This window comes from Leuresthes tenuis, unplaced genomic scaffold (assembly GCF_036924035.1).
Source record: "Leuresthes tenuis unplaced genomic scaffold, fLeuTen1.0.hap1 SCAF_3, whole genome shotgun sequence".
Classification (NCBI taxonomy): domain Eukaryota; kingdom Metazoa; phylum Chordata; class Actinopteri; order Atheriniformes; family Atherinopsidae; genus Leuresthes; species Leuresthes tenuis.
The window spans coordinates 27,765,530-27,784,982 of NW_027325357.1; the positions used below are offsets into that span (position 1 = coordinate 27,765,530).

The window sequence follows — 19,453 nt, forward strand, 5'->3', positions numbered from 1 at the left end:
GCACCCCCAGATCGAAATGCTTTTCTTTTATTTAATTAGATGGAGGAGCAGCCATTGGGTGAAGGTAGTGGTATGTTACATAGGCCACATTCATGCAACATATCTAACATTTTAGATGCTATGTTCTGCTAAGATTTTCAATCTTGAAGAAGGCTCGATGGCTAAAATGCCATTTAAACAAAAGACAACTTTCATATTCAGGCAGACTTTAAAACTCATCATTTCTTAATTTGTTTCCAGTAATTAATACCTTACAATAACCATTGGTGGGCAATACTTGTCTCTACATAGTTGCTGACAAGAATATATTACAGGCTGTTATTGTTACAGCCTGTAATATATTCTGCAACCAATCAGTAGTAAAAGGTGCCAATAATTTTTCTGTGGTTATGAGAACATATATACATATATATGTGCGTGTGTGTGACTGCGTGTGCGCCTGGGTGTGTGCGTATAATAGTATAAAAGTATATATTTTTTCTTTTCGTAACTCTGAATAGTTTGTCACAAAATTTGATTGCAAAAATAAATTTATTACTGTAAGTACTGATTTCTTTAATTGCAATTTAGGGCTGCTGATAATTCTAAACGGGACTGTATTCCATTTGTAGTTTTTTTTTTGTCTAAATACTCTCTGCGATATTGTAATAAGTCATGATAACATAAACCCTGGTGTCTTCAGCATCTGTCACTAAATTTGCAGATGTCATCCACATAATAAAAAAAAAAGATCATTTGAAGTAAGCCCAGGTAATTAATTTTTTAATTTAGCGTGATGTAATTTTGTCACCATTTTCAATATTCAGAAGTGACTGAAAGCTAAATCCACAAATATCTAAAATTTCAATCTCAATTTTCTTCTTTACCCACAGATCTAATATTTTCCTGGATCTTCAATGAGTACCCAACATTTGTGAAGCAGGACACTCGCCGCTTCATTTCCCAGGAGACAGGAAATCTGTACATTGCCAAAGTGGAGCCCTCAGATGTTGGCAATTACACCTGCGTGGTGACCAACACTGTCACAAAGACCCGTGTCCAAGGCCCTCCCACTCCGCTGGTACTCCGTAGTGATGGTGAGCACAGCTTAAAAACAAACTTATTGAACAGACAAATTGTAAACATTAAAAAGAACATCAAATTCCATAATTTCATCTGAAAGATTTGATCTGTGTCTTGGGAGCACATCATAATATTTTATTTCTGATTCTAAACTGTAGCTTCAGCCTGTATAGTGGAAATGTTTATTCCAAAAAGTAAAATTGATTAGAAATGTTTTATAGGTATCATTTTCATGTTTTATAAATTTATATATTTCTTAACTGCATGTATGAAAATATGGACATCTATTTTGTGGGTGTGAGACGTGACTCTTTTCTCTGCCCTATTTATCACCTTCCAAAATGTTTTCTTTAATAATTACATCATTGTGCATTACTCATTTTGCATTAATCATAAGCCACACTGATTTGAAAGAATCAAGATGAAATTCAAAGTTAATTTTTTTTATACTTTTGTTAATTTCAGCATGTCCAGCATGGCACACTAAAGAAAAGGTCATTGTCGGTAAAGTAATCTATTTGTAGGCTCATTGTCCCTGGAAAGGTCTCTCCTGACATTTCAGTGGGTTTTTCATGAATTATTACTTATCTTGATCTGATATAAGAAAATACCCCTGCAGGAGTGAACATTGCCTCTTATAAAAAAATATTTTTTAAGCCTTACTGTAAACAATGTTCGTATAACTTATTACCCACTGTTGTGTGTTCATAAGTATTCAAAACATTTCTTATGTTGTTGACAATTCATACAACTTCTTTCATAGTAGCCTACTGTATTTAAAGCTAAAACTCTTGAGGACATGTTGTTATTTACTGTTTTATAGCTCAGTCTAATTTGTTAGCTTGGCAGGACACTACCCAGATATTAGACTGTATATTAAAAATTGACACCATTATATCATCCCCTGTTATATGAAGTACAATTTTAGGCTCTATATTTGGTGTCGACATCTTAAGGTTTTTTGGTACCAGAAGTTAGTCTTTCTAGAAGACGGGAGGAAGCGCTATGTCATCAGCTAATGCTAACATTAGCTTGGTTAGCGTTGTGCTTCCATAATTCTCCTATCCTCCCCTCATCAAAACTCTTTAGACAACCCCGTGATATTTGGAGTTTATAATGTCAGTTCTACTTGACAGTTAAGTTACCTAGCATCTATACAATGTAACAGGACCTTCTGTGGAAGAATCAAAGCAATTAGCTCACTCAAGTTAATCTAAAAAAAATAGCCTCTTTCATAGCTACAGCTTGTCAATTATTCCTATTGCCTCTAGTGCAATAGAATAGAAAAATACCTTATTCACCCCCCCCCCCCCCCCCCCCCCCCCCCCCTCCCCCAAATGGGAGAAATTCAAAATTGAATACATCAGTAGAGCTTGTCACACATTAAAATTGAAATATTTTCAGATCAGGCTCACTTAGGAGTGAATTAGTACACATCATTAAAATGAGAAGTCTACCAATATTTGTCTATTTATTGGGATGTGAAAAACCAGCAGAGGTAATTCATCCAGCATCGTGTGTGCGTAGTACATGGTAGCCTATATCACAGCAATGTCTTCATATATGCTTGCAGTTTCATTCTGTGTGCTATCATTGTTTAGATATGATAAATAATACTATAAGTGACAGATTACAAATGATGGGTTGATTTTTTATCAGTGTTATAATGTTATAACTGTCACTGTCTGGTCGTACATTAGAATTAAGTATGTTTTTCTTACTGGTTGACTCAGACAGTGTATAACAAAACACAGTTCTGATTATGTTCATACCTTACAACTCTACTTTATGAATTTGCAACAAAATTGAATCCATCAATGAGGACCATTTTAGAACAACACCTTTTTTTCATTGATATACCTTTATTTCACTGCAGCAGCTGGTTTAGCAGACAGGCGTGAGCTCCGCCTCATTGGTGGTGGTGTGTGTATGTGTGTGTGTGTGTGTGTGTGTGTGTGTGTGTTTGTGTGTATGTGTACGTGTACGAGGGTGAAGTTGGGCACATTAAACAGGTGTTCCTTACAAAGGGGTTATAGCATGAGACAATTACATGTTCACTTCCACCTGTCTGCTCAAACATGGCTGATAGGACAGTGGTTACATTCCAGTATGAGACAGTTGTGATAAGGATCTGAATTAGCTTTCACAGTCACTCAGGGAGCTATCCTGATAGCACATGCTTCACCAAATCAACAAGATAGTATTGGGCTGTTTCCTCCATCTCTAGAACTATCTGTGCAACACAGCCCTGAATATACAGCAATGAAGGAAAACCTACTGGTTAAGAGTGGTTGAAAATATAGCATGATAGGAGAAATCACCGGTATACACATTTATGAAGATATTGATGTGATTTGCTTTACACCATTTAAGGGGAAGAGTGAGTGAAATACACATTTTTTTCTCATGACAAACATTTCTGTCTTGATTTATGAAAAAGGATTCACCAAAGCTCGAACACCGCAGAGTCTACATTTCCATCTTCCCTTTTAACCAGAGAATTTTAGTATGCACAGCAGCAATAATATAATCTGCCAGAGCTGCTTCTCTAACAGTGAATGGAATGCTTTGTAGACACAGAGGCAGCACTCAGGGGGATTTGATGGGCCCGATTTCTGGTTCATAGCTGTTAGCTTTACAACAACATGAAACTCATTTGGATGTAAAGGCTCAAACCATCGATGAAGTCTCAAAAAAAAAAAAATTTTCTCCTTTCTTTTTTTTTCCATTGAACAAAAGTGTGATGTGTATGTCAGCTGCACTGCTGTGTTTTGGCTTGTTTTTCTCATTATTTTCAGCGGGATAGCATCCTGTGACAGCACTGTGAGCAGAGTGTGTTTCTGCTGCTCAGATCGAACTGAGTTGGATATTTTTTTTAAAAACACCTCTTCTTCTTTTAGTAGAAACAGCCATGCTAGAAAAAGGTTTTCAGTTGTTAGGTTGTGACAGAAGAAACCGCAAAGTTGTTTAACTTGAAAGAAATAATACCTTTGTGCACTGACACCGCTTCTTATTTGCATTTTCTCTTTTAGGTGTTATGGGTGAATACGAGCCAAAGATTGAAGTTCAGTTTCCAGAGATTGTTCATGTTGCGAAAGGATCCACTGTAAAGCTGGAATGCTTCGCTCTGGGAAAGTAAGCCCACTCTTGGTTTAAAAGAAAAATGTTCATAAGGAGCAGCTGGGATATTTTTCTTTTATGTGTTTCACCACTTTTTATTCAATTCCCCTGTGTTTCAAACTAGGCTGAAATTCTGAGAAATTAGAGGCCGGATGTTGTGGTGTAAGAATATTTACTGGAATTATCTGGTTTTTAACAATCTACTGAAGCCCAGAATTCAAGACTTTTTTTTTTTCCCTTTTTCATATTTTTGTGCACGGAATTGGACAAAGTACATCTTCACACCTACATACAAGGACCTATATACAGACTAATTAGTTGAAGATATGATCTTTTTTGTAACAGTTCTGAATATTATGGTGTCCTAGCTACAGACCATGTTCACTGATACATTTAATTTTGAGTATTAATTTCTATAATGATAATAATAATAATCTCAATCTATACACCACCCTCCAGTCTTGCAAATTTAAAGAGCCCATACAATGCTCATTAATATTTTCACAATTTATTTTTTAGGGTTTACCAGATGAGATTTCCAAACTTAGATGTTCAAAAACATGAAACTTTTTTCCATGCCACATAGCTGTTGCACCTCTTGTCACATTTGGTCAGTTGGTTGGTTGGTTGATGTAAATATATGTCCAGGCCTCTATTTACTGCATCTGCATAGGGAAGCAGGCCTTCATTTCAAATTTTTTTGTGTGTGTGTACTCGTGATGTTTGTCTGCAATGATTTATTTTAATGAAATAATAAAAGAAATCTGGAACAGTGCAGATACATTCGAACATCTTGTTTCCATATACTTATGTGTTTACAAGGGAATCAACAGAAAATTCTTTAATTTCTGGGATATACCCGTAAACTCAAATAGTTGTGAGAGAGTCTGCCATCAGTTTTTTTCCCCATCCAGAATTTCTCTGGAGTTGAATTATGGAGAGATCCGGCTGTGTTTCAGGAAGCTGCATAAACAAAGCAGTTAACTGGCTAACAAACTGCTAGCTTGACAAGCTATGACTATAGACTTTGTGCACTATATGAAATTGAAATCCATTCAGAATTTAATTGGATTGAAACCCTTCCTGTTCTCAGCAGGGCTTTTTAAGGGCCCGTTAAAGATGGTTCTGAATGTGAATGTAAAAGAATGTAAACACTGATCTGAAGTGGTTCAGAATGAAAGAATCAAATGACACCCAATGACATCTGATAACTGCTTAATCTGATAAATCATGTTAAAAACAGAAAAAAACAGCATGATTGAATCATTGAAGTGATTTGATAAAAGTTGTAAGAACTGAATTCCTTCCATTTGGTTGAGCACATTTTTCAGTGATCAAACTGTATCTTTTCGAAAATTTGTGCAGATAAACCTTCCCAAACCATCTCTGCCACCCAGCTTAAGTATATAATGCTAAAAGAGTGTATATATTATGCTTTTACTTACGTACTTTGATCATTTTACCATTTAAGTAACATTGCAGAATTTGGCGAATTGGTTGCTTTCATTCAGGATGTAACACCACTGTCATAAAAACAAATCTCAGTGTGAGTCCTGCACATGTACAACCATATACACAAATCTGTTGCCATGTTGAAGCGGCCACACAGACACCACTGTAAAAATGTCAAGTGATCATAAAGTAAAACTGTGTGGTCCAGGGTTGGAAACCTGGAACTGCAATACCTCAGCCCCCAGAGGCGCTGGCTGTTTTTGGCCTGGAATTGTACATAACAAATGTCAGTGTACTTCAAAGCAAATCAGAAGCACATAGTTGAAGCACATATTCTCCAGTGTTGCTTTAAGTGACATCTCAACCATTTGCAAAAAAAAAAAGTATTTGTTCTTATTATTACCATTGCCCGAAGGAAATAAAAGAAATCCAAAAGTGTCTTTTCTATTACATTTATTTTTTTTTTTACGATGAGGAAATTTAAGGGTTAACACAAAAAGCTACAGCATATATGCATTATTCATCGAAGAAAGAATAAACAAAACATAATGTGAGGTCTTTAAAATAAAATTGAGTCATTAAATTTGAATATATGAAAGACAATGACATATTCTTATCCCTCTCTCTTATCCCCGTCTCTTTTCACAGCCCTGCACCCTCTATAAAATGGAGGAGAGTGGACGGTGTACCCTTTCCCAGAAAAGTGGACATGAGAAAGGCCAGCGGCATCCTGGAAATCCCCTATTTCCAGCAGGAGGATGCTGGCACATATGAGTGTGTTGCTGAAAACTCCAGAGGAGTGAACACGGTGAAAGGAAAGCTCTCTTTCTATGGTAGGTGATCCTGTCATGCATGAATATTTGACCATCGCGCAGCACATCTGTCAAACCCGCTCAGACTGAGTGGCAGAAAAGGCAGACACAACTGTTCTTCCAAAGCAGTCAGAGATCGGCAGAGGCTTGTGTGGCATACATGAGGAGGGAGGCTCGTTTTAACAGCACATCAAAATGATTAAAGGCTGTCAGCCATGATGCCTTTAATATTTTGATCCAGATTAAAGGACTGATGTGGATGAGGCTCAGCCCTTGGATACGACCTTGTTGGTGAGCCTTGCGTTGGTTTCCACCAGATGGCATCATGATTGACATCCAACTTGACTGGAGATCAAAGCCGTTAAATGCACCATACATAGAGCAGTGGCACATATGTCAGGGACATAATCTGCACAGCAGCATGTGGATCAACAGGGTTAGGATATTCACTCATTGATGTTGGGCAGTGCCGTAACTGAAGTCACGTCTCCTGAGTTTAAATAAGAGAATTCAATAAAAGCGCAGACCGCTTATTTCCAAAATTAAAGATTGGAAAAATCATTATCTCCTCTTATCTATTCAGCTTTAGAATTTAAACCAGAGGAGAAAAGGATTTGGCCACAGTGATACTGAAATGTAATTAGATCTTCAAACATTATTCAAAACAGTTCATAATACATATTAAATAGATTACACATGTTTGCATATTTGATGTTTTTACTGTAAAGTATTATGTCTGTCAAACGACATTTTTCACAGCAGATGTTTTACTCGTCATTGCAGAGAATAACACGGGTGTAATTCCCAACATAAGCTGTGAGTAGGAGTTGGTGTCTGCAGGACAATATGATAATTAGTGTATTATAAACACTTCAGACAGTTAGGATGTAATGTGAAACCAAGATACAACTATTTGAAAATTTGAAGTAATTTACTTTTCTGAAGCCAAGCTTGCTTTTTTGTGCCTTGTCAAAGCCAGACTGAAGCTGATGTTATGAATCTTATTTATCTGTCCACTGGCCTTGCAGAGGCAGTATTTGGTCTTTAATGTCTCAACTGTCTACACCATCGTTGTGGACTAAAAGCATGCCTGATGAGGTTTTCTGAGGGTTCACCTTTTTTGTCTGTGTTATGCTTATGAGCATAGGCTCGCTCAAGATGTTCACTCAATAGAGAATTAATAAATCAGCTTATTTCAAATTAAACTCAGATGTAACTTTCCATGTTTGGGAAAACAAGCTGAATTGTAACAACATAAAAAGTTAAACCACTTCAAATTTAGATTTTCAAAGTTATAATTACAAGTTACAAACCAAAACTGGACTTTAAAAATACATGTAAACCTGTTAGGCTGTCTAAAAGTGTGCAAAATCAAGCTTCTCTATACTGGAATAACACACCTGGGTAATGCAATCCCTGCATGTATATATACCCTCAACTAGACTGAAATGGGGCCAAGGTGCTCCACATATGCGGCAAAGTTCCATCTTCATATGACGAATTCAACATTAAAGTAACTTAAAGTCATCATCTATGCAGGGAATCAGTACAGTCAGGTGCATGCTGATGTTAGGGCAAAAAAACTAAATGGCTTCCTTTACCTTAATGGTTCTGTAAAAAGATTCTACTTTAGCTCTAAACATGATGGCTTCTAAGCCTAATTAACAATCAAAAATATCAAAGACTTGGAACAGATGTCAATGCAGTTATATGGTTCTTATCAGTGTTATGTAATGCTTATGCTTAATATGGATCAGGTCAACATAATCTTCACTGAAACAAATTTTTGAAATTCCTGTTAGATGAACAAGTATTTTCTCTATGTTGCTTGTGTCAATTTTTTGTAAAATGAATGAAAACAGATCTAACTGAAAGAATAAGACAATAAGAATTATACAAAATAAAGCTCACACAATGTCAACTGGTTCATTCAGCTGCTAACGTTACAATTTGTGCGACTTTCTTAATTAAATTCTGGCCCAGCGAACAACATTAATTAATATGTTTTTTTTTGTTTCTAAGGATATCTTTATTTGGTCAATAAAACATGAGTGTGGTGTTATTGCCTAAACCCAGCAAGAACATGACAAACTGAACTGGAACAACTGGAACTGAACTGAACTGAACATTGTTGAAAGCTCTGTGCAGAATGGCTCCATCTGTCCTGTCTCAGACCACCTTAGAATTTGTGGCCTGTTAAAGGACACTCAGAATGACATTTGCTCTCATCTGGAAACACTTAGTAAGTCAGATTTGATGGATGTCCAGTTTATGGGTCGTATTAAATGGTATGAAAAAAGAAAGCTCTCTGAGGTTGTACAGGTTGGAGGACTTGTTGTGAACTAGCTCTGTAACTTTCTGTGACCAGTGGTTGGAGACGAATTAATAAAATGCCCCCTTACATTTGTATTTCTAACAATAAACAGTGACAGGTCATTAACTTAACTAGCTTTGAACATTCAATGGATTTTCCACCCACCTGTACTGTGTCAGCTGTCAGGAGTAACTCATTTGGGACATTAAACATTTTCAATTATTTACAACAGCCCGGATGCTCCCAGCCTCAGCAGAGGGACAACCTGTGATCCACCAAGGCCTTATTTGTCCTTCTGAGCTTACTCCCCCTCTCTTATTTTTGATGTCTTTTGTCAATCTCTCTCCCCTGCAGCCAGGTGATAAAAATCAGTAATCTTATTTTGAACTCCCTTTGAATTGAGCCGTTGAGACATTCGTCAGCAGTGTAAGCCAATGGGCATGATCGATAAAAGTACACCTAAGCATGCTACAGTAGAAAAGGAGCCGCACTTTGTGTTGTTGGGTTGTTGCTTTATGTTCCCACTGTGGTCATTGTTAAAAACTGTCATACTTGTAATTGTAAAGGTACCAATAGAAAACACTGTACTCTGCACTTTAATGAATTGAAAGTGGAATTCATCAGCTACATTTAAGCTCTGAGGTGAAAGAGTTCAGTATGCCTTAAAACAAACAGAGGCTCGTTGGTTTTTTGATGTGGCCAACGTCTTTGTTGTTTTGATAGTTTAGGATTTTAAGCCACTATCTAACAAAAAGCTCAAGCTAAGGACAAATAATTCCTTCCTCTGAAAGAACATCATGGAAAAAAAATTGCCGTTTCCTCCCTCGTCGATGTCGATATTACTCAGAGGAAAAGTAAATGCAAAGCTGTGACAGGTTAGTTTCCATCTTGCATTCACATTTGTGTTTCTGCAGACTTACTGCTGCGTTATCTCACTGTGATTTCCCTGATAAGGCAAATTCACATCCCTGCTCTGCTTTAGCCTCTTGACGTTTGGCCTGATTGTAAGCACGCTCAGACTGGTGCAGGCTGAGATGGGCTGACTGCTCTCATTTGGTGACTCTTTACAGAGAGTCGATACGTTCGCAGCAGGTGAGGGATGGAGTGAGAATAGAAAAGACTGTGTCGGGAAGGGCAGTTTGGGCCGGCAGTTTCTGATGGAGAATTGCAGTATTATGAACGGATGTGATGTGCGATGACTGATGATGAAGGCATCTATCAAGCAAATGCTTTCTACCATCTTTCCCTCAGGGTTCTTGTTCAGTGGTTGAATATCTAACAGTGATGTAGAAATGCCTACGTACTTACAAGTAGTGCATTTCCTTTCATTGTCTAAAGAAGAAAGCTACGGTCAAGGGAAGACCAGAGTAGATGTTATATCACCATTTCAAACCTACTCTCTTCTCTCAAGCAGGATAAATAAAAGATTCATCTTTCAACCTCCTTTTAGTCAAAGGAAACGGTAACTCTTTCATTGTTGCACAGATGGCAACAGCACAGCCTCTATACAAGTTAAATGTTAACAACCTCATCTAACCTTGTGCAGCCGCCTCATCTGCCAGAGGGATCCCAGAGAGCTATAGTGCAGCACATGACGCACAGACACAAAGAATTCTTTGATAGCGGATGAATTTTCATTCTGACTCCGACATGACTACAGAAGACCGCACAAATACCCCCCTCTGATCGCTATGCTCGCCTGTTTCATGGGTCTTTGCTCCGTGTAGCTGTACTCTCATGGACACACACAAACACCCTTGTAAATACACGCTGAAGCCAAATTGCACAGAGAGATATACATTTGCAGCTGTTGGATTTCTTGCTGTGCTATCTTCATTCAAAGGCAAAACAGTGTACGGTGGGAGCTAATTAGTACAGGATGTTGGTGAAAAGCTTTCACAAAGGTCAGTCCTTGAGAGTGGCATTAGGTGAGGTCTGTGCTGGATAAGTGGACCAAACCATTCCTCTTGTCCTGCCGCTGGCCTTGTGTGATATAGGATGATAGTGGCTTGACCTACACATCAAGAAGAATGTCGAGAGCGTTACACTTCAGAGCTCTGGTTTTATGTACCTCCGTCCTCCTTTTTTTTTTTTTTGGCTTAATCGTTAACTAGCCTTGAGTTACTCGCATTAAACAGCAAGAATCAATTCTCCACCTGTATAATTATACCATCATTTACTGAGACTGTATTGAATGGAGTTTTTTTCTGGCACCAGTAGCCACCCCTAATGCATATGGAGCCAGCATTCATCACTTTCTTGTCAAGTATAAGCACAGCAGGAGAGTAAAAGAAACCAAAAAAGGAAAACTTGACACCAAAATTACAGTGAACTCAACACCAAAACTGAAAGGTGCTATCATTACTAAATTAACAAGACAACAACCAGATTTCAAGTTACCATTCTGAATTTTAGAGGGGAGGGTTTTTTTCAATTATTATTATTATTAAGTTTGGACACACCTACCCATTCATTTTGAATGAAAAGATATTCAAACAGTGTGTTTACATCAGTCGAGTGACAAGCAAGACAAAGCGCTAATATATTCATCCTGCATATAACCTATTCATATATAAAACACACAAACTGGACTTCTCTCCTTGGCTGACACTGTAGGCTGCCACTTTCTCTGTGTGAGATCATAGTACATGTAAGTATAGTCGAATTCGCAGCACCGTTTTCCTTAAGTTTTACTTAAAGGTGATTTTGTCAGATGATGCTACAGTTTCAAAATTCGGATTTTCTCAGAGCAGAGCAACAGTCTGGAGAGGCTTTAAGCGGCTTTAAGTTGACACAAAGTCTTCTTTTGAGTCATGATTTCTCACGAGATTAACCACCTGACAAAAGAAACAGAAAAATATGTGAATGAGAGCAGCTTTATTAGGAATCTGGTGTACTAATGGACATTTACACTTTAATGTTTTTACAAAAAGATGGAAAAGGATGCATGTGGGGAGCATGTATAGATCCAAAGCCCAACCAGATCATCTGGGTTTTCATAACGATTTCTTTTAGACTAACATGTTTACATACATATTAAAAGCCCGGTTTTGATTGTTCTAACACCATAATTGATTTATTTCCAGTGACATGTAAAGTCAGGGAGTCAGTCCTTGGCTGCATTATTGATTATGTGATTGATGTCTAATTTTATATTATTTCTATTTATAGATAATGTATTCATTTATTTATATTTGTCATGTTATATTTTCTTAATTTTTTTTCAAATTATGAATAAATACATTTATTTATTTCTTGCCTTTAGCCATAAAACTATGACTTAAAGTGTAAACATCAGTGGTGCATATTCATGATTTTCCTGCCATTGTAATGCTTCATCTGTCATTTTCACATCAACAATCTCGTTCATTCTGACCTCCAATGTCTCCAGCCCCTCCTCATCTCATTGAGAAACCCCAAGATGTCCAGCGACTCATTGATGACTCACTGGTGTGGGAGTGTAAAGCCACGGGGAAGCCGAAACCGTCTTACAGATGGATGAAAAACGGGGAGAACCTGGAGTCTGCAGAGGTGAGTTCTGCCAAATGTCTTTACACCTGAAGATAAAGTTCCTCCTTAGCCAAGGTTAGGCTTCCAACTGCAGCTTTGGCACAGATGTCTCTTTCAATCTCATCTCCACTGAATGAAGAACAGACACAGTCCTGTGTTGTATTTCCAAAGCTTTACTGCACTGCTTTATCAAGTTTACCGACTAATTTGCATGCATTATTGTCTTCCTCATTGGAGCAATACGTGATGTTTTTCACTTCCACTAAACAGCACCAGTTTCAAAGGAATTGGACTGTGTCCACTGTGCTTGGCTGTACTAAGAAACTAAACTGTCAACAAGCCAAGCACCTAATGGTTGTCTGGAAGCACAGTGATGTAAGAGCTACACTAATCTTCTGTTAAATCTCTCCTTTCCAAATGTAATTATTAATCTTTTGCCACCACAGACAAAAAAAGTTAAAATCTCTGTTTGAGCACACATCATAATACTTTAATTTGAACCTCCCTGCAGTCTGTGGATTCCCACGAGGACATCTCTGTCTCATGTGGGCATTGGAAAATATTTTACTTTATTATTTATATTGGATTATTATATCCGGTCTTTTAAGCAGGTTGTTAGGAGGAGACTGATTGGACACTCAGGCACAGCTTGCACCTGATGAATAAAGCACCATTATGTTAATTTGCTTCATTATGCAAAAAAGGCGACAAACACACTGGAGGATATCGATCAGCACTTGAATGTTGTACATGTGGTTGGAATGAACCTAGTCTGTCATTAGATTACTCGAGAGGATGCTCCACGCAGCATGGCCTCTGTCACATCAAAACAGATTTGGTTTGCTTTCTGTTCAGCTGATAGCAAACTGTTAATCAACACACTTTTCTACGGTGCAAAAAAAAGCACGATCATTTGTCTTTTATCTGTAGTGTCTTAAGATGAGTGAATATTCAAACACATTTGATTAGATTTAGTTATTATTGTTCTCTGGCCTTACTTCTTTCTCATTTCTTTGTGAGCTGAATAAATGGAATTGCTTCAAAAACCCAGAACTGCTAACTCACTCAGCCATCTGGACACGAAGCAGTGAGCAGTATGTGATTAAAGGTCACACTGACTACACTGATTTTTGTACAGCAGATTCCTCCTTAACGTAGACATAATGAATGAATATATTCAGGATGCATGGGTGAATGGATTAATCAGCAAAGGTGTTTCATTGTTTGAAATGCCACCATTAACCACAGTAGCTTAATGAGTGGAAGAGGGAAAGGTCAGCCATGTAAGAAGCAGTGGGGAGAGGATGCACCAATTGTTGTTATTTATTACTGTGAATCAGTTGAGGCCATCTGGGTGTGTGGTTCACTGGGAATCATCCTTTGAGAATAAAAACTAAAGTTTGTTGGGGATTCCACAGGTTCATTTTCTTCTGCGTTTGCACCTTTAATCCAGTGCTCTTATTGCTCTGTGCAGTAACTTTCTGTTGAGCAACGACTACTCCACTCAAACAATTTGCATCCGTCTGGTATCACCATTGTATGAACTACTGTTTTGGTTCTGAAGTTTCTTCAAAGGAAAACTGGCTCAGTAGGCATACGCAGAAAGGTCTTCTCTTACTGGCCTGGCATAATGTTTTTAGCATTTGTGAGAATTTCTACATTCTGGTCTGAACAGAGATTTTTTCTTCTTTTTCTAAAAAGTAGCTAGAGTTGGGTAGTGGAGGGCTCAGTCCTTAGCACCAACTAACTCAAGATGCGGGATCCCAATCCCAATGCTTGCTGTGGGAAGCATAGACAAAGAAAGGGACTTGCATATCAGCAACTGCAGAATTCATCTGTTGACATCCTAACATACTATAACTGAAGCATGAAGTCACCAATAAAAAGCTATTTAAGTTTAATTAGCTTCATAAATCACATATAGGTAAGAGCAATCAATAAGCAAGGGTAATTGTAGGACGAGGTCATGGGTTACAAAAACAAAATGCAACATTATATTTTCCTTCTTTCATTAACTCACATCAGCATGAGGAAAAAACTGTGGTTAAGTCTCAAAACATGTATTATATGAACAGAATAATTTGAAACAGCACAGTTTTTTTTGACAGACTCAGCTTTGTACAGTCAAGCCCATTCTTTGAATCTTCCATTCAGTTTGTTTTTTAAAAAGCTAGCTAAGTAGCCTACCAAAGCTGTTGTCAGTACAGGACAGTAGTTTTTTTTAAAATGATAATTTTTTTTTTTTTTTAAGTTTTAGGACCACTTCGACCTCACAGCAAAAATTGCATTGGGTCCCATGTGGCCACAATTCCGATGCAGCCCTGTAGTGTGAATCATTCAACAAACACACTGCTATCCATGGCTACTAAATGCAGCAGCAATAAAGAAAGGTACAAAACTACTAGCCTTTACTTAACTAAATCTATGGATACCCAAATATAGTACTAGGTTGAAGTCACGATTAAAAAGTAATATATAGCTTGAGTTAGCTCACAATAAAAGATGCATATAAGAGCAATCTGACAAACAGGAACTCAGGGAGAGGACTCGGACGCAGAGTACAGGAATAAGCTTACAAAGACTCATTTTCCAGAAAACAGGGAAATCCCAGGAACAAAAAGTGCCTCAAAATAAGGGATGATCAGAAAAAGGCTCTATCTAAACTATGGAGCTGTGAAATACAAAAGGCCAACCCAAAATCACCCTTACGAGTAACTAGAAGACAACAACGAAAAAATTAGACTACGAGATAGAAAGACTTGACTTTGACAGTGGTGCTTGTGTGCAGGACGACAGACATGACACACTGGCACAGGACAAAGGAAGACGCAGACAATAGGCGCAAATGGAGGGAAATGGGGAACAGGTGGACACAATCAGGAATCAGGGAAGACAATCAGACTGGTGACACATGAGGAAGGTCAAGTGACCTGAAACGAGAGGAGAGTTAATTTCCAAAATAAAACAGGAAGTCACTAAAGAAACATGGAGACAGGACAAAAACTCAATTTGTCATTACCAATGTGACACAATCAATGACAAAGGTATTGTAAAGCTAAAGCACTGTTGACAGGAGCAACATCTTACTGTGATACACGGTTCATTTTGGACCGCGAAGGGGGGATACTGCTGATTTCACTCAGTGCGCATAGTTATTTCTCTCCCTTTCTTGTGTATATTACATATTACATTTTCCTGTTAAGATTATTTTTATTGCCTCCCCGTGTGGAAATTTTCTTTTCTTGTGTTTTTTTTTCCCATCTGAAGAACCTCACCCTCTCCTGCATTATTGACACTGTATTATTGACAGTTATTCATTCTAAGAGTCTACAGCAGAAGCCTTAGAATTGCAGAAGTCAATGGTGCCATTTTAAGGGAGGTTTCCTACATCCTGCTTTGGAATAGGAGATGGTTGAGGTTAGCTGCTTTCCCTGTTCATTCAAGCACAAGTGGAGCAAGTAGGCTCATCTTAAAGTTTTTGTTCTGTCACTGTAAAGCCACTTGTGAGCTTAGTCCAACTGCAGTACTCTTTCTTCTCGAGGCACTTATTGTATATTAATTAAATATCTGTAAAAAAGAATGAGCAGATTTATCTTACAGTTCTGCTCTGGTGAGCACTAATAATTTCACATGTTAAGCCCTGTAATGACATTTTCCTTTTCTAATTTATCAAAAGATAAAACATGGTAGATTAAAATCCATTTAATTTAATTCATTTGTTGCTTTTTGTTTCTTTTACATCACTGCATTTGAAGAGGGTTAAGGGATTCAAAGGGATTTTTTTCAATTTTCATAAACTTGTGATATTTAAAAAAAATGTTTGCATCCCTCCAACAAAAGCTGTCTCTAATGAATAATTTTGGGAGAACAAAGCTGTAGCCAGCAATCAAACCCAATGTGCTCACTTTTCTAAACTACAGAAAACATTCCTTCCTCTTATGTTCTACAGATTTTGATCAAATGAATCAACTCAGCTTTGCTGGCAAATGACATTGCCAATCATTTTCACTCGGCAGAAGGCGTACAGATGGTCCCCCCAGGTCCCTGCATGAAAAACTGCTGATTCGAGAGGAACGTCATGGTTAATTAATAGCAGCTGTAAATGGGAGTGCTTCCCCTGCACAGACTGATATACGCCACCATTTGCCTCCTTCGCCAGAAGGGATATTCGCCCCTGCACATTCAGAGCTGCCGAACGTTATGGAAATTCAGGCACAACCTGCTGAAATACAGGATTAGTTTGTGATCTTTCAGTGAGGACAGCCTCTCTTTTCATGTGACAGCACCTTAATCCCCCACGACTGGGGTTCAAATGGGCTCCTAATGACATTGTGTATGAGCTGAAGAAAAACACAGGAGATGAAGGGCACAGGTAGCAAAACCTTTGCACAGCTGCATAGGATGACCGTTCCAGCATTAAAAATGCTGAAGTGAAGGAGTGGTGCAAGAAATTGAGATAAGAGAGATAAATGTATGTCAGAGATTAAATGTCCAGCTGATGCAATGATCCTACTCAGTTTTTAGTCCATCAAGCCCAGCAGTGCCTAAATAGATTTTAATTTGATGGCTCAGTGACGGGCATGATTTCGCCCGCAGGGGACCAGAAACGATAGTTGAAACAGATGAAGAGAAGGTACAGCATGTACACAGCACTTTGTATGTAGAAGGCATACCTACAGTATCTGAGAAGCAATTTTCAGATGTTATGATATTCCTCCCTCTTATATCCCCTCCTCCTGCTGAAGGGGAAACAGGCCCTGTGGTGCAGATATAAATAGGGCATGGTTTTATTTCACTCTCATAAACATGTAGATTGATTAGGGTCATTTTCTGCTAGCCTGCCTCCATCCACCCAAGCCTTTCCCTCCATTAGTGATGAAAACCTAGATTTATTGCCACGTCTGTCATTTCCAGACCATAATTCACAGGCCCACTGTTCGGCTGTTTTTTATGTAGACGAGTGCTGGGGAGCAAAAAAAAAAAAAAGGTATATTAAAGGCATGTGTCTCTGTGTTCATAGGAGCGCGTACAGGTTACCAATGGGGTGTTGTCAATAAGTCGCCTGACCCTGTCAGACACAGGAATGTACCAGTGTGTGGCTGGGAACAAGCACGGCGAGGTCTACTCCAATGCAGAGCTCAGAGTTATAGGTAAGAGTGTGTGTGTGTTTGTATATGAGCAATAATACGTCTATTTTCATGTTTTCTCTGTCCTCTTCCTGCTGCTCAGTGCTTCAAAATGACCTCTGGCTTCTCTCTTATTGGCCACTAATTGAAAAGCATTAATTATAAGATGAATGCGTCCGGCTGACAGTGATGTATGCCAGAGCCAGTCTGTTCAGCAGCCCCGCCCATCTGCCTTGTCAAGTCTGTCACTCTCCTCTCCTGGCTGGCGGCAGCTCTCATTCACCACTCAACCCTCCAACATATCTCGCCGTGATCAGGCTCCTGATTGGAATCAGGCTCAATACAGCCGAGCGCTTTGGTCGAACTCAAGGTGGAGATTTGAGAAAAGAATGTCAGGGAGATATCACACAGCTACGCAGTGTCTGAAAAGGGCACATACTTTTTATAGTCAGAGAGTTATAATGAGGGAATGATCACATGGTGAAAGATTCACATGTATTCTGACAGAGAATAATAATACATTTATGTCAAACTCCTCAATTCCATATCAACTGGTGGCTTCACTCTGCAGAATTCTGATTATTAATTGTGTAATCTCACATATTTGAAATGCCTGTTGCGAAAATTGAGCTCACTTTGCAAAATGGTGGAAAAAATGATGAGACGCATTTGATATGGGGTAAATGGTCAGACATAAATGGATGTGAGGCTTACAAATGCTGGCTTTAATATGCTGCTCCTGTCTCAGCTGTTGCCCCAGATTTTTCTCACAATCAACTGAGGAGCCAGACGCTGGTGAAGGTAGGAGGAGATGTGCTCATCGAGTGCAAGCCCAAGATGTCTCCTTGGGGTGTGATCTCTTGGCGGAAGGGCAGCGAGCCACTCGATGATGATAACAGGTAACACCATTCCCTCATTGTGTTCTGCTTTTAGTTCACTTTAGCCAGATTCAAAACCTAAAAGGCCAGATTCACGTGTACAATTTCAGATGCAACTTCGGATAAATGTTCCTCGACCTTTCCTAACACACTGTTTTGTTCACATTCAAATATAAAACATTCAGTACTGTGAAATAGTATTTAGCCATCTCTCATTTCTTCATATATTTCCAGGAATTGGTCAATTGGCACAGCAATTTGTTGAAACGTGCAAACGCGATTGGAAATCTATTATATATGAACAAAACAATTCTAACCAGCTTGAAATATTTTCTACAACACAGCCTGAACTCTCTTAGAAAAGCTTTTTTGTCATTTCTTTCAGTAGTCTTCAGGAATAGTTCTCCAGGCTTCTTGAAGGACATCCCAAAGCTCTTCTTTGGATGTTGGCTGCCTTTTGTTCTGTTCTCTGTCAGATGATCCCACACTGCTTCAATAATGTTGAGGCCCGGGCTCTGGGGAGGATTCATCCCTCCATAAGACCTGTTGCCACTGATTTTCAGTCCACTTCTTGTGTCATTTGGCACAGCTCAGCCTTTTCTCCCTTCCTTAAGAATGGCTTCTTGACAGCCACCCTTCCATGGAGACCATTTCTGATGAGGCTTGGGCCAACAGTAGATGGATCAGCTGAAGGTCCAGATGCATCTCTCAGGTCCTGTGTCAGGTCTTTGCTGGATTATTTATGGTTCCCATTTCTTACAGACAATACTTTTAGATATGTCTGCTGTAGACATTTTTTTATGCCTGTCACCTTTCTTTTGTCTTCCACTTGTCCAGTTCTCTTAAGTTTTTTCGGACACACCGCCCATCTTGCGGTTCATTGCTGTTTGTGAGATTAACAGGTGGATGGGGCAGGGTCCACCACAGTGGTCTGTGTCGGTGAAGAGAGAGCTTAGTTTAAAGGCAAAGCTGTCGATTTACTAGTTAATCTTTGTTCTAAGCCTCACCTATGGGTATGAGCTGTGAGGACAAACTGAAAGAATGAGATCATGAAAACAGGGCCAAAAATGAGCTTCACTGGGTAAAAAATATCAGCATCCAGAAACGCGAAATCCCCAGAAACTAACCATGCAAACACGTGCAAACACGTTTTAGTTTTATATCTGGAATTGAAAACGT

At 38.6% G+C, this 19,453-nt stretch overlaps 1 protein-coding gene across 1 annotated transcript in view; it reads left to right on the plus strand.

Annotated features, from left to right (window-relative positions):
* The window catches only part of cntn4 (contactin 4), a 170,912-nt gene that overhangs the window by 100,999 nt on the left and 50,460 nt on the right, over window positions 1–19,453 (plus strand). The window contains exons 6-11 of the mRNA XM_072382884.1: window positions 873–1,076; window positions 4,095–4,197; window positions 6,283–6,467; window positions 12,152–12,291; window positions 17,291–17,420; window positions 18,145–18,295. Of these exons, the coding sequence (XP_072238985.1) occupies window positions 873–1,076; window positions 4,095–4,197; window positions 6,283–6,467; window positions 12,152–12,291; window positions 17,291–17,420; window positions 18,145–18,295 (913 nt within the window). The remainder of the gene's footprint in view (window positions 1–872; window positions 1,077–4,094; window positions 4,198–6,282; window positions 6,468–12,151; window positions 12,292–17,290; window positions 17,421–18,144; window positions 18,296–19,453) is intronic.